General features: G+C 41.6%; 1 protein-coding gene across 1 annotated transcript in view; it reads left to right on the forward strand.

Annotated features, from left to right (window-relative positions):
- PITPNC1 (phosphatidylinositol transfer protein cytoplasmic 1) overlaps positions 1 to 16,554 on the forward strand; it is a 116,992-nt gene that overhangs the window by 56,014 nt on the left and 44,424 nt on the right. The window contains exon 4 of the mRNA XM_077328420.1: positions 2,509 to 2,516. Coding sequence (XP_077184535.1) covers positions 2,509 to 2,516 — 8 coding nt within the window. The remainder of the gene's footprint in view (positions 1 to 2,508; positions 2,517 to 16,554) is intronic.

Raw genomic sequence — 16,554 nt, forward strand, 5'->3', positions numbered from 1 at the left:
ACCATCAAAAATTTGAGACCAATGGCATGGAAGATCGGAAAACTGGAAATGGGGCACAGAAGCTCCATGAGGCCATGGGGGGTGACACTGTCTACAAGTAGCACCTTCTCAATAGAAGAGTTGGTTTTTCTACCCTGCTTTTCACTGCTCAAAGGAGCCTCAGAGCAGATTATAATAGCCTTCCCTTCCTCTTCCCACAACAGACACTCTGTGAAGTAGCTGAGGCTGAGAGAGCTCTGAAAGAAACTGCTTGGTGACTGTGGTAACAGGACTGTGACTATCCCAGCATATGGAGGAGCAGGGAATTAAATCCAGCTCATTGCATTAGAAGGTGCTGTTCTTAACCACTACACCAAGCTGTACAAAATGCCATTTCTTTTAAGAGATGTAGCTAGAGCACAGGCAAAAGAAGCTGTTGTAGGAGGATTGTGTAAGTTTTTTTTTACTTGCTCATTGACTGGGAAGGAATTTTTTTCTGTTAAATTTTTGCCCTTCTGGCCAATGGCTTCTCAGGACAATCCAAAGAGGGAGACAGTCAGGTAATTCCTACATGGAGAGGTGATTGTGTAGTTAATAAGGTTTACATTTTCAGAAGGGAAGAATGTTTTTGTTTTCTGTGTTGTCTGTGTGTGTGTTTGTGTAGAGGGGAGTGCTACACATCCCTCTATCCCTGTCCCAAGCAGCTCTTTCCTCCAGAGAAACTGATCTCTGCAGTCTGGAGAGGAGTTTTCATTCTAGAGTTCTCCAAGTCCCACCTGGAGGCTGGGATCTCTGAAGAGTGGTAGGAATACTAGCCTCCAGCTGGGACCTGGAAATCCCTATTCTGAGGTTTCTCAAAGCCTGAGGAATATTTCAGAGGGTTCTCAATGGTAAAAAAGTTGAGACCTGACATAGAGGGAGTAATTGAGAAATCCTCTAAGTTCTTTGCCAACCAATGTTTTCATGTTTGATTGTAATACAACTGTTTTTGATTTCCTTTGAAACTGAACTGAAGAACATACAGACTGAAAGGTTTTCAGTTCTTCATGCAAAATATTCTATAAATTAAATGTTTTCATTGAAGGACGAAACTGACAAGTGTTCTTGATGTTTATTCTTAGCAATTACTGCCACACAGCATTTGTTTCCCACTTGGAGCCTCGCATTCCTGTACCTCAATGGGATCTAAAGCCAGAGAGTCCCTCCTCCCAAATAGCCCTTTTCTCCAGGGGAACTGATCTCTGTTGCCTAGAAATGACTTGCAATTCCAGCAAATACCCAGGACCCAACTAGAGATTGTCATCCTGCAACCTCTCTGGGGCACACTGCCACAGAGTTTCCCTCCTTCCAAATAAGCTCTTTCATCTTCAGGAGCCTGAAGATTAGTTGTTATTGCCTAATCCCTCACTCCAAAACAGCCATTTTCCCCATGGGAGCTGATCTCTATAGTCTGCTGAGAACCTCCAATCCCAGGAGATTTCCAGGCTGCACCTGGAGGTTGGTGACCCTGGATCAGGAATATTCTTTGAGGTTTGTACGCAGGTCCTCAAGAGTCCAGAGGTGGGCTTTTGACATGTAGCCAGCCCCCAGGTAGGCCTCAGTGCAGGTGTATATTCTAGGGCCCATTGTTTCCTTGAGTACAATGGGCTTTGCCTCTAGTAAGTAAATAATAGATATAATTGTAGTGGGTGGGACAGAAAAAAGTAGCCTGGCTGGTTGATGAGAAAGAGAGAAGGAAAGCAAGGAAAGGAGAAATGATCTGGGTGCTGCCAAGAGGAGAGAGCCTCTTGTGGCGCAGAGTGGTAAGGCAGCCGTCTGAAAGCTTTGCCCATGAGACTGGGAGTTCAATCCCCGCAGCCTGCTCAAGGTTGACTCAGTCTTCCATCCTTCCGAGGTCGGTAAAATGAGTACCCAGCTTGCTGGGGGGTAAACGGTAATGACTGCGGAAGGCACTGGCAAACCACCCCGTATTGAGTCTGCCATGAAAACGCTAGAGGGCGTCACCCCAAGGGTCAGACATGACTCGGTGCTTGCACAGGGGATACCTTTACCTTTACCTTTTTAAGAGGAGAAATAGTGTGTGAGGGGGATATATGGGAAAATGAGATGTCCCTCATAAATTCTTGCAGGTCCCCTCCCCTTGTATATATGCATCTCTTTGTGTATGCGTGTGTGTGAGAGAGAGTGTGTGAATGAGTGTCCACATCACTTTTGAGCTGCTGGATAGATGTCCAGTCTCCATTCTTGGGCTGCAGACCCCATTCCATCAGTAGCCAGATGTTGTAGCATCTCTTATCCTGGTACTTCACTAATCCATAGACTCACTTCTTTTCCTCACTAGCTGCAAGGCAATTAGAAACTCTGAATTCCTGCAGTGTCCAATCTCTCAGAGTCCGCATTGTCCATACTATATGCATCAGCACAATTCTTAATGCATCTCTACATTTTAATTAAAGCAATGTGAGCAATAAAATAACAATGCCATTATTTTTCCTTTTCTTTGCTTTCCACTGGACAAACATGGATCAGAATACACGGTGAGTTCTGCATCATGTTAATTAATTTTGAGAGATGTTGTAGTAAAGCCAAGCAAGAGATTCCAAAATATTTTCTTCCATAGAAGCACTAATGCTAAGTAGAAGATGAATCATTCTTATATATCTCACTGAGGAAGAGCATTGCAGCTAATGTTAGGGGAATGTTATCAGTTATTTAAGTAAGGATAATTTCAGAAACTTGATATATTTTCATGAGCAGTTACTGCAATAGAAAGAATTACCTATTTTAAAACATGGTGGGGGCGTAAAGTGCTGCTCAGCACTCATAATAGAGAGATTTAATTTAATCTCTGGTTATAGCATCTGGGAAAACTCCATCATAAACCCATAAAATTAAAGAAATTTAGCCCCAGAAAGGTAATAAAAGAATATTGAGATAAAGGAAACACCAAGTGTTTACTTATTTCCTGTATTTCCCCCCTGGCTTTTCAGTCCCAAAAAGGGCTCCCAAAGTGGTTTACAGCAATAAAAAGTTCTATATGGTATCCATTCAAATTGAAATTTTAAACAATGTTTTAGGAAGCATTTAATACAGTGAGCTCTCAGTTCTGGCACAACAGAAGAGTGTCTGGTTCTTCTACTTGACCATGTTGTGACAGTGGATGAAACTGTGTGCAGGGCTGGTTCATCCATGTAGCACATGTAACACATGCTACGGGCCCTGCATTTCCAGGAGCCCCACACGATGCCTTCTCCCCCATGGATCAGAGCCATAGCCTCTCTTCCCCCCTCCCTTTCCCCTTTATAAGGGCACTTGGTGTGATGCCCCTTTTTATTCAGGGAGGGGCGGGGGAGAGCTCTGCCCTCAGTCTGGCTGCTATTACTACAATTGTACTATGCTAGGGCCCTGCAATCATGGCATCCGGCCCTCTCAATTCCTGGCAAATAGATGGGGAAGAAATGGAGATAGTGACAGATTTTATTTTCCTGGGCTCCAAGATCACTGCAGATGGGGACTGCAGCAAAGAAATTAAAAGACGCTTGCTCCTGGGGAGGAAAGCTATGGCAAATCTAGACAGCATCCTAAAAAGCAGAGACATCACCCTGCCAACAAAAGTGCGTTTAGTCAAGGCTATGGTATTCCCAGTTGCAATGTATGGCTGCGAAAGTTGGACCATAAGGAAGGCCGAGCGTCAAAGAATTGAGGCTTTTGAACTCTGGTGCTGGAGAAGACTCTTGCGAGTCCCTTGGACTGCAAGGCGAACAAACCGGTCAGTCCTAGAGGAGATCAACCCTGACTGGTCTTTAGAAGGCCAGATCCTGAAGATGAAACTCAAATACTTTGGCCACCTCATGAGAAGGAAGGACTCCCTGGAGAAGAGCCTAATGCTGGGAGCGATTGAGGGCAAAAGAAGAAGGGGACGACAGAGAATGAGGTGGCTGGATGGAGTGACTGAAGCAGTAGGTGCAAACTTAAATGGACTCTGGGGAATGGTAGAGGACAGGAAGGCCTGGAGGATCATTGTCCATGGGGTCGCGATGGGTCGGACACGACTTTGCACATAACAACAATAACAAGGGCCCTGCAATCTTTAAACTGTCTCTGGTGCTATGGGCCCTGCAAATCCTTAAACCACTCACGCCTGTACGCTGGTAACCAACCATTTGTTTCGACTGTGACCTTATTGCTCTAGGCTTGTTCTACTGCTCTATTGTTCCATTCTCATTGTTGCCTTTGGAAAGAATCTACAGACTTTGGAAAGAATCTACAGACTTCCAATTTCAATACATTATTGATGATAAAAATACTCAGAAGGAACATAGAGGGGAAGTTAAAAGAAATAAATGTGTGGAGCGTTATCGTGTTACTTCCTCCTGCCTTGTGCAGAGGTAACTGAATGATCCAATCAAACTTGATCTAGAGATGTGTTATGAGTGCCTTACCCCAGTGGAGGCTGTTTGAAGAAGACCAAAGCAGCAGACATTTATTACTATTTGTAGACTTTATTATTATACAATCGATGTACACCGATTTTGAATTTGCTTGTTAGTTTGCTGTGTGTGTGGCTTGGGTACAATTTAATATAGAATAAATTTTCATTCAGCTTTCTTCTGCATTCCAAAACTTCTAGCAACATAGTCATGTGACAAGAAAACTCGTTCTTAAGCTGTTGTACTCCAGCCAAAACAAAGCCCCCAAATGAGCTGTAATGTGATTATGCAGAAAGAAGTTACCACAAGGCTTTGATACTAATGAGCCTGAGTAAGAGTTGAACAATGAATCAGAAAATCTCAGATGGAATCTTTCCTTCTGCCTTGAGCTTGTTAGGTCACTTCAACAAGGTTGTTGTAAGGTTTATGTGAGGTGCTTTGACCGTTTGAGAACACTATACAAATGATGATAAGGATGATGAAATAGTGGTAGAATAAATCTGAATCATTCACAAATTCATTTCTCCGCCTAGCAGGAAGGCCCATTCCATTCCAACCCCTCAGATATTTTCTGTAACCTCATAAGAAAGAGCCCATTTGAAACAGACCAGGGGTCCATTTATTCCAGCGTTCCGTCTCACATAGTGTTCAACCAGTTACTCTGGAGTGCCAATAGGAGAGTATATGTCATGTCATTACTCACTCCATGCCTTGTATTCCAGTAAGAGGTGAACCGAAGTCCCAAGAACCAAAAGGATGTCTCTTTCTTTCCTGTCTATCCATTCTTGCCCCTCCCCTTCCTACTGATGGCCTGCATTTAACCGGTCCCCAGGAAAAAGAGAATGCCCTTCATGTTATCTTTGGTCTGGTATATTATGGCTCCCATGAATAGCTCTGGCCCCTATTGGCCTCTAGATTTAGAAATTGGAACTTTCGCTTTGTTCTGACTGTTGATGATAAAAGCTGGTCTTATGTGCCTCAAGGACAATCTACTTGCCTATACTCCCCAGTGAGCAACTCGCTCCAACCACTCCAACAATCTGGTGATCCCTAGCCTCAAAGAACTCCACCTGGCCACAACCAGAGCCAGAGCTTTCCCATCCATAGCCCCAACCTGATGAAGCGAGCTCCCCAATGAGATCAAGGCCTATTGGAACACAAACAGTTCCGTAGGGACAGCGGAACAGAGCTCTTCCGCCAGGCTCTTGCATAAGACCAGTATTAAGGACCCCCACAATCAACGCAAATGACACCCAATGTATGAGGTTTATTGTTACATACTATTAATTGGTTACTTGTGACATTTGTTTGAAATGATTGCAAATGTTCAGTGTGCTTGTTCTATGTACACTGCCCTAAGACTTTACAGTGAGGGGCAAGATATCAGCTGAATGAATAAATAAAATTAATCTTTCTAATCCCCATGACCATCACTACATCCTCTGCCATATTTTATTCACTTGTATAAAGAAGTATTCCTTGTATCCGTTCTGTATCCAATCAGTTTCACTGGATGTTCTCAGGTTCTAATATTTTGGGAGAGGAAGAGAAAATTCTCTGTCAACTTTCTCTATCCCAGCCCTTTCTCAACTATTTTACTGTTGAGAAACCCCTGAATCTTCAGGCTTTGAGAAATCCAAGTAGTGGCATGATCATGAAGAATATGGTGGGGAAGCATAACTGTGTACATTCCCTCCTAGGGCCTCTTCCCACCCCTCCAGAGGCCCATCATTGGTCATGGGGGGGAGGGGTTCAATATGACCATATATATTCAGATCACCCTATAAATGTTTAACACATTTAAAAATACGTTAAAAAATTGACTCTCACTTTAGAATTTAGTGATGGCAAGTTTATTTTTACTTACTGTAGGAAATAGAAAGGGGAAGATTGATCCCTTAATTTAGTGGAAAGGTGCTTGGTGCTATACTGCCCTGAAGAACAGTTTGGACCTAGAAAACTTGGGTCCGTTCTACACAACATAAATGTAGCTGAATTGTAACACTTTGTAAACACTACATTTTTGACATTATGCATGACGTTGTCTAAAAACCGCAACACTCCAGCAACACTCCCGCAACATTCACTTTTTTATAGCGCTTCGAGGGAAATAGTAAAAAGTGGATTCCCCCTAAAAACAGCGCTTGACTTCTGAGAACAACCTGCAACACATCAACAAAAGATATGTGCGTTCTCAAAATAGCGTTAGAAAGAAGGTCCCTCCTCCGCTCTAACCCCCAAGCTTCTGGGAGACAAGAATGCCTTTTTTTCTACAAACCATATAAAGTAATGAACAAATGAGCATGCTTTTCGTTCAGCCGAAGGAAACTTTATACTTTCAACTTTCAAAATTTAAATACCTCCCCCCTGGTTTAGCTTTGTGAAAAATGCCATTCTGAGGGGGAAATTATCACGAAAGCACAGAATAAATGAATTAACACATATTTGTTGCCATGTGTGTTTTTGACTTTTAAAAAAAAAATGTAAAGGGAAAGGGGCATTTCGGAGCCACGAAGGAGCCGTTTCATTGGCTCTTCAGTTTGACGGGCAGAGGCAGGCAGAAGCGCCACAAATTTATTATTATTATTATTTTATTATTTAATTTTTAGACCGCCTTTAGAGTACCTTGTTCTCAATTCCTGCAAGACTGGAAACATATGCATTACCAAAAAAGCGCTACGGGTGCATGAATATTGCACTACAAACTGCACTGTGCAAAATGTCAAAATTCCACTACAAATTGTAGTGGTTCGTGCTGCCTCAGACATCCAACAACATTGGCAGATGTGCAGAACTGCCCTGAGTATGAGTCAAGGTTCTCTTATCGCTTCCTTCTATACTGCTGTTTTCTGGCTGGCAGTAGTGTGGGATGAGGTGATGGCTGATTTATACAAACAAATGGTTATTCCTTCCCATACTTGTATGTTGTCTGTCTTGGAATCATACTAAGCAGGGTCAGTGCTGCTAGCACATGGAAGGGTGACCTCCAAGTAATACCAGAACCATGATGCAAGGGCAGGCAATGGCAAACCACCTCTGAACATCTCTTGCCCGGCTGCCAAATACTATTAGGATATTCTGACTATATAACACACATGCCATAAAAATTAAATTTCGTTTATTATTTTAATATGCACCTTAAGGCAACTAAAGCAGCACATGGAAGTTGACTGAAGGGTGTATATATTCAATAGGAATTGTCATCCTAGGCTTATCTAAGATTACCTTCTGATTCTCAGTGATTAAATACAAATATGGGCTAGGGGATTATCTAAATTACATAACCAACTTTCCATTTAGAACAGCCCTTGTACTTTACAGATTCCAACTAATGCCATCTCCAGTTTTAGATGGCAGATGTTGTAATATGATGTATAGTCTGTTGGTCTCCATATGTGGAAGGGATGAGATTGGAGATGTGAGGCACACTAAATGAGAGAGGACAAGATTTATGGAAATTTTATAGAAGACTGCCTGCGACAGCATCCAGACAACTGAAAAGGAAGATATGATGATGAAGTTTTAACTACACATTAGTTACAAAATTAATCTTGCATAGCACTATTTATGCTTATAGAGTCTAAGTCCATATCATTTAACAAAGAACATACTTTTACTTGACTGCATTGATTACCTATGACTGATTGGATGGAATGGTGCGTTCTGAGTTAATGAAAATATTCCTTTGACCAGTGCTAACTGAGGAAACACTGTTTTTTCTTTTATAAATAGTACAGAATAATTCCATAGAGAAAGATTTCAAGATGTTACTCTGTCATGCAGGTGCTTATTCTGGGCCAAATGAAATTCTTGCAATCACTACTGATACAGTACTAGACCTATACATACTGTATGCGCCACATTTGACCTGTTGCGTTCTAATTTGGTCTATTTGTTAAATCAGATGCCTACTCATTCATGTCCCAATCCAACAATTCAAATGTTGTTTTTGAACAAAAGTCCATCTGTACAAAGGGAAAGGTATTTATTTTCAATATGAATAATTCATTGTCATTCCCCTGTAGGAGACTGTGCATGTGCAGATCAGCAATCGGAAATCTTTGTCAAGTTAGCATAACAGAGTGCGAGGAGCCCATCCCCACTGGAGCCATTGAAGCCATTTCCCACCTAACCGTCTCATGCTCCAGGGCAGGATTCCATACACTCCCATGGTTTTTAGCATCAAGCTAGCTCTCCCCTTAAAGCAAAGGAAAGAACACACAACTTAAAATGTCGCTCTTCAAAAAGTATACCTCTTGTTCTACAAAGATGACTAAATCTGACAAGCATGCAATATGTGCTTGGGTGAAGGTCATAATGTAACAGCCTGTAATGTGTTCCAACCATTTAGACTGAAGGCAAGGTCTAATATGGCTGCCCACCTAAAGGCTGCACTCTGTGAAAAAACTCAATCTGCTAACCCATCTGTCAGCTGCAGCAGACAAACTGCTTCCCCAGACAAACTCCATTCCAAGCAGAACTTCTCAAGCTCTATCGGTCTGATCAACACACTCAGTTCCACAATCAGACCTGGCCAGGGTCAGATCTCAGATGCCCAAGAGAAGTGCTGCTAGACCCTCCTTGGAACTGCCTACAACGAAGCAGGAAGCTAAACATAAATCTAGTCCAAGTCATTGAGGCTAAGGTCACAATTCTATACAAACAACCTTCTGTCATCATGGAGAAGACTCAGGAACCAACCAATCTGTACCATTTTCCTAAGGATGACATTAGACAATCAGTCTTTAATTTTAAGGTGGCTTTGGAATTATCACTGGACCAAAGGGTCACCAACCCAGAATCATTATCTACAGCTGAAGACCTCCATCTATACCTGGAGCAATGAATGTGTATGGCAACCATTCAACATAAAAGTGACTATAATTGATACAAGGCCCAAAGACAAAATTCTGGGCATACTGTATCCAGATACCGCAGGATCTGTGTTCCCTCCCCCCATTTATTGGGCTATAAAGATGCCTCCCAACCTGTGGTCTAACCTTGCCTTTTTTCTAACCACAGGTTGAAAACATGTACCAATTATCCTTTTCATTTACCCACCTGCTACTTCAGTGATTGCTGAAGAGATGCTGGGCAAATGCAGGACCAGATCACATTCATCCCTGGCCAATAAGGAGAGGATGAATATTGACACCATCAGTAAGAAGGTCTACACTTTGATCTACACTGTCCTCCTGAATCCGCCTTGGGTTCATTAAATTTATATATAGAAAAAAATATCCCTGGAGGGGTTATTCCTAGTTTTGGGGGTGGGGTGGGCATCTGAGATCAATTCCTACACCCTGACCTGGCCTTCATTTTCCCCTCCTTTTGTCACAATCCAAAGCACCCTTGAGAGCGAGTAATATTGCTTGGGCACGAGACAAGCCTTGAGTTTCTATATGGAGAGGACTAAGTCCTTTAGGAGGTTGGACACATTGCTCCTCTCCTTCAGGAGGTCCTCAATGTAGGAAAAGATTTCCACTGTTACCATCAGCAAGTGGATTAGAGCCTATATCATTCTTGCTCACAAGGCAGTGGAGGTGCAGCCCCCTAAGGAGGTGACCATGTACTCCCTTAAGGAAGCTGCAACTTCAGCAACCTATAGAGCATTCCGTCTGTGGAAATCAACTTAAGGAAGATATGTAGAGATTGGTGCATTTCTTCACAAAGACCATAGGATTGACCAGATGGCTTCTGCCCAAGCAGCTTTTGGAAAGCAAATTCTGCAATAGGCTGTCCAGGTCTAGTTGACAGAATTATTTTGATGAGGGATTAGAGGGGGTATTTATTAAATTTGCAGATGACACAAAACTGGGAGGGGTTGCAAACACAACAGAAGACAGAATCAGAATACAGGATAATCTTGATAGGCAGAGGAGAACTGGGCTAAACTGAATAAAATGAAATTCAATAGAGACAAATGTAAAGTTCTGCATATAGGATGGGGAAGACTTGTCTTGGCAGTATATGTGCAAAAAGGATCTAGGAGTCTTACTAGACCACACATTAAACATGAGTCAGCAGTGTGACTCAGTGGCTAAAGAGGAAAATGGGACTTTGGGCTATATCAAACGGAGTATCGTGTCCAGATCACGGGAGGTGATGATACCGATTTACTCTGCTCTCGTTCGGCCTTACTTGGAGTACTGTGTTCAGTTTTGGGCAACGCAGTTGAAGAGGGATGTAGACAAACTGAAGCATATCCAGAGGAGGGCAACAAAGATGGTGAGGGGTTTGGAGACCAAGACATATGAGGAAATGTTGGGGAGCTTGGCCTGTTTAGCCTGGAAAGGAGATGACTGAGAGGGGATCTGATAACCATCTTCAAGTATTTAAAAGGCTGCCATATATTATAGGGGATGGAGCAGAGTTGTTCTTTCTTGCCCTGGAGGGATAGACCAGAACCAATGGGCTGAAATTAATTTAAAAGAAATTCTGTCTAAACATCAGGAAGAAGTTTCTGACAGAATGGTTTCTCAGTGGAACATGCTTCCTTGGGAGGTGGTGGGTTCTCCATCTTTGGAAATTTAAAACAGAGGCTGGATAGTCATCTGATGGAGAGGCTGATTCTGTGGAGGTTCAAGGGGGTGGCTGGTTACAGTGGATGAGCGATAGGGTTGTGAGTGTCCTGCATAGTGCAGGGGGTTGGAGAAGATGAAGAACATGAGGTCTCTTCCAACTCTATTATTCTATGATTCCCTTCCCTCCCAAATGTACTACTGTTCTATGTCCCAGGCCCCACCTAAAACCACTGGAGAATGGAAGATTTGTTTTCACTTACCATGATCCCTCCTCCTTGGTGGTCTAAAGGCAGGGCAGTCTAATTTTTTTCCTGCCCATGGGATTGTGCTGGATTTCCACCTAGCACTGGATCTGGGACATCATTGGGCAGAGTCTGCTTATCATTTTGAGGGTTGAAGGTCACCAGCAAGAGCAGGTTCTTGATGAATTCTTCAGCCCTGGTGATGAGGGAGGTTTTCTAAGGCCCCTAGTTGACAGGTTGAGGGGAGGATATTAGTTTTTCTCGAATGTTTTTGCTGCTAGACCGAACACAATATTCTGGGAGAAGCCGCACTCCCACAGGAATCACCAAAAGAGATACACAATGCTGCTTGATGATAAGAGGAGCTTCATCCCAGGCACAAGACTAGCCTGCCTTCAGACCACCAAGAAAAAAGATTCACAGTAAATGAAAACAAATCTGATTTCAGTAGAAGGGAGCCCTCTCTTATTTACATTCAAGTGCTTGAGAATTTTTGATGTATTAGGGGGTAGTTTTTAGTGGGTTTTTTTAGATATGTTGTAACCTGCCATGGGTCTCTTGGGTGTGACAGGCTAGGAATAATAATAATAATAATAATAATAATAATAATAATAATAATAATAATAATAATAATAATAATAATAATAATAATAATATGCATGCAGAAACCTCAGAAAATTGAAAAGTGGAAACAAGACAATCCTCTTTGGTACTGAATCTTGCTGTATTATGTTTTATGACGGTGCTTTTCCTACCTCAATAAAATGCCGGGTTTCTTTTCACAGACCACAAATAATTTCCAGGGATTCAGGATTAATGTTTCTCAGGGACAGAGCAATGAAGAATGCCTTCAACATCTGTTTGCATTTGCTCTAAAAGATTTCCATTGGACACTGAAAGGAGTTGAAATAATGTTTTTCTTGGTGGTGAACCTCAGGTTCAGTTCAGACGAAGGAGTGGAGAAGTGCTATTATGTCCATATTTCTATTTCATAACACTAATACCTTTTATCCACCTCAGATGCAGTCACTGTGGAAAGATTACTATGATAGTAGACATCGCAGGCTGACTGAAAAAATGACTGGGGGGGGGAGAGGGGTCTGTGCTTTTAATGCTTTCCCTCTTGTCTTGGCTTACTCTTCCTGTCTGCACTTCTTATCACTATGGCAACACTAACCAATCTTCACACTAAAAATAACCCTTTAATTTTTTTGAAGGGGGCATCCATAGTGAATGTTTCATATACTGCTTTCTCTTCTCCTCCCATCCAGTGCATATTCATGAGGGCATCGTATGATTACCATTGTTCTCTTTTTGGAGTGATGCCTGTTCCCTTTCTGCAATTCATAAAGGTGTCCTGAGTCTCTCATTACTGATTGCTGAAGGTCTTCTTTGCCTGCCATTTGCAAAACAGGGTGTAGATAGACAGGTAGGAGGAGGTGGAAGTAAATCCTTTAAATTTGGAGGCACTAAATTGAAAATGCATCTGATTTCCACACAGTAGAGATCTGGGAGCAGGGTTACTATGGCAATTTTGTAAACTTGTTGATATGATTCAAATATTCCTATTTAAGTTTGGCCTCTCTGCTGTGTGAATGAAACCTGTGAATCTTTATTTCATGCCATCTTCTGTGTCTTTGTACCCACCTATTCCCAAAAGATGGATTCATTTCATTTTCTATATCAACATTATTCATATAGCATACATACAAATTATGTTGTGCATATATTTAACAAGCAGATCATCAATACTAGAAGTGAAAATGGGCAAAGTTCACAGAACCAACATTGCAGTTCACTTCAGACAACACATGAAGCTATTATAAGGTGACCAGATTGTCATACTTTTGGAGGGACATCTAGGGGTACCTGGCAAATTGTACTTATGTTAAAATTATATATATATATATGATAGAATCATAGAATCATAGAGTTGGAATGGCCATACAGGCCATCTAGTCCAACCCCCTGCTCAACGCAGGATCAGCCCTAAGCATCCTAAAGCATCCAAGAAAAGTGTGTATCCAACCTTTGCTTGAAGACTGCCAGTGAGGGGTAGCTCACCACCTCCTTAGGCAGCCTATTCCACTGCTGAACTACTCTGACTATGAAATTTTTTTTCCTGATATCTAGCCTATATCGTTGTACTTGTAGTTTAAACCCATTACTGCGTGTCCTTTCCTCTGCAGCCAATGGGAACAGCATCCTGCCCTCCTCCAAGTGACAACCTTTCAAATACTTAAAGAGGGCTATCATGTCCCCTCTAAACCGCCTTTTCTCCAGGCTGAACATTCCCAAGTCCCTCAACCTATCTTCATAGGGCTTGGTCCCTTGGCCCCAGATCATCCTCGCCGCTCTCCTCTGTACCATTTCAATTTTATTTACATCCTTCTTGAAGTGAGGCCTCCAGAACTGCACACAGTACTCCAGGTGTGGTCTGACCAGTGCCGTATACAATGAGACTATGACATCTTGTGATTTTGATGTGATGCCCCTGTTGATACAGCCCAAAATGGCATTTGCCTTTTTTACCGCTGCATCACACTGCCTGCTCATGTTTAGTTTTCAATCCACAAGTACCCCAAGGTACCTAGAAGCGTATCCCCCATCCAGTAGGCATGCTTTTCATTTTTCTGACCCAGATGCAGAACTTTACACTTATCTTTATTAAATTGCATCTTGTTCTCATTTGCCCATTTTTCCATTGTGTTCAGATCTCATTGAACTCTGTCTCTATCTTCCGGAGTATTTGCCAGTCCTCCCAATTTGGTGTCATCTGCAAACTTGATGAGTAGTCCCTCCACCCCCTCATCTAGATCATTAATAAATATGTTAAAAAGTACCAGGCTGAGCACTGAGCCCTGAGGTACCCCGCTACTCATCTCCCTCCAGTCTGATAAAACACCATTGACAACAACTCTTTGTTCAGAAGAACTGTCTGAGCACAGACTGTTCCACTAACTAGGGTTAACAGAGGAGAGATGTTGAGTCAACAAACTTACGCAATTGTAGTTTCCATAAAAGATAAATTGCCTCTTAGACTAGCCAACAGACTAGCCTTGGCTGCCTTTACAATAAGAGTTGGATCCTTTTCACTTCATCCGGTGTTTCTCATCTGCACAAAGACATTTCAGCTGCCTCTGATAACCAACTAAAGAACAGCAATGCTGAGCAAACCTGTCCCAGAATGCAGCCATGTTGTGACTTGTACAGAAATATGTACAGAAAAAGCAGAAATAATCACTGCTTCTAAAAAAAGATGACCCTAGACAAACTTTTGTGCTTGTTAATGCATCAGTACAATTCTAGTTTCTTTTGCAATCAAAAATGTATCTCTGCTGTGAACCCTGCCTTTTCTTTGTACAATGGGATTGGGGATTGTGTATATGAAAAATTGGTTGTAGTGGATCCAGAATATCATTGGGATTGTTATAGGGGCTTGTAAACTTGAAATGCCAATGGTGACAGATGAGGTAAACTTGTCCGTTGCCATATAAACTTATTTTTTGTGGATGAAAATAAGTTTGCCCCCTTTACATGTTTGTCCATTTTCTGCAGCTTTGTTCTTGCATAACAAGCACTGCCTCCTTCTACAATGTCCATGGAAGCTTTTGCTTTGTATAAGTAGAAGGTCATTCAGAATTAGATTCTCCTCCCATAGAAAATAAGTTAGTTATTGCCACTTATCCCATTATACCACAGCTGTTCAAGTATATTTTCCCTCTCTTATTTCTTTTAATAATATAGACCCGATTCCATTAAACCTAATAATACATTTTCAGATACATGATAATGCCAGTAGACTAAATTAGTAGAGGGCCTACAAGAAATAATGAGGGAGGGGGGATGATTGGGAAATTTCCCTCACACTAACTCACATCTTCCCTCACACCGGGATACAGTAAGCATTTGAGCAGTCCAGTTTCCCCATTTCCCCTGATATCCTTTTTCTCCCACTGATTCTCAACTGCTTCCAGTATTCCATGCCTCCTAAAGGCAGTGACATGACCTGTCTTCCTTAAGCTGTGAGGGGAAACTGTTTTTAAAAACACTCTGTCCTTGAGATACATTGTTAAATTGTCTATGGATGGCCCCATATTTCTGCCCGGTTCACAGGCATTCAGCCATGAATGTTGAGATTAGAAGGTTCACAAGGAACTGAGGACGGGAAATTTCCTCCAAGCCCAAATCTTCCTGCTCTTAGTTTCTTAACATTACAAAGCTGCAAACATTGCAAAGAGTAAGAACTAAATTTATATGGAATGGGAAAAGATCAAGGGTAAGATTTAAGGTGTTACAAGAGGTTTAAAAATGTGGAGGCCTTGCAGTCCCAGCAAAGCAGCAGCATTAGTTTGGATAACAGACTGGATCACTGATTTTCAAGGAAGGAAATTAGAGACAATGAACACTAAAGAAGGCATTTGTAATTATTTTGGGCGAGATCACTAAGAATGATTTAAGAAATAAGATGGTAAACATAAGAGACGGTTTTCTAAGGACATGGTTTAAGAGCAGAGAGGAAGTCCATCGCTTTTGCTGTCAACTTCTTTAACGTTCATTATGATCTAAGTTCAAGAAAGAAAAACAATTTAACTTGTGAGAACATGAGAGTCAAAAAAGGAAAAAGAAAAAGAAAGGTAAATTCTCACGAAACAAGGGAAGAATATACCTTGGCTAATTTACCATTAGACAGTCCCAAAATTGAAAGAACAATTTACAGAAGAAGGTGAACAACAAAATCAGAGTCCAGTAGCACCTTAAGACCAACAGAGATTTATTCAAGGCATGAGCTTTCGAGTCTAAGCACTGTTCCTCAGGTGATATAAAACATTTGTTAGGCAAAATCTATAAATTGTTATTGCAGTATGACTGAAACAAAATAAGTTAAAGATAGCATGATAATATGGACTCAAAATATTGGAGAGAATATAAGTGTGAATCAATGGGAGAGATTGTAGGTTAACCAATTTAAATATACAGATTATCAAATGCTAAAGAAAACTGATATAAAATATTTTTAGATGGTATATTGCCCCCCTCAATATAGCAAGAATCACTAAGAGTTGTAATAACTAATGTTGGAAATGTCAGAATATAGATGCATCATTTTATCATATGTGGTAGACCAGGGGTAGTCAAACTGTGGCCCTCCAGATGTCCATGGACTACAATTTCCAGGAGCCCCTGCCAGCATTCACTGGCAGGGGCTCCTGGGAATTGTAGTCCATGGACATCTGGAGGGCCGCAGTTTGACTACCCCTGTGGTAGACCCACCAGAGAGCTAGTAAATATTGGATTATGATTCATGATGAGATGCACTGAACGTTAAATTTGTACTGCATCCAAAATGTATGTTATTAAATATGGTATCAATGAACT

The sequence above is a fragment of the Paroedura picta genome, chromosome 3, assembly GCF_049243985.1.
Source record: "Paroedura picta isolate Pp20150507F chromosome 3, Ppicta_v3.0, whole genome shotgun sequence".
Taxonomy (NCBI): domain Eukaryota; kingdom Metazoa; phylum Chordata; class Lepidosauria; order Squamata; family Gekkonidae; genus Paroedura; species Paroedura picta.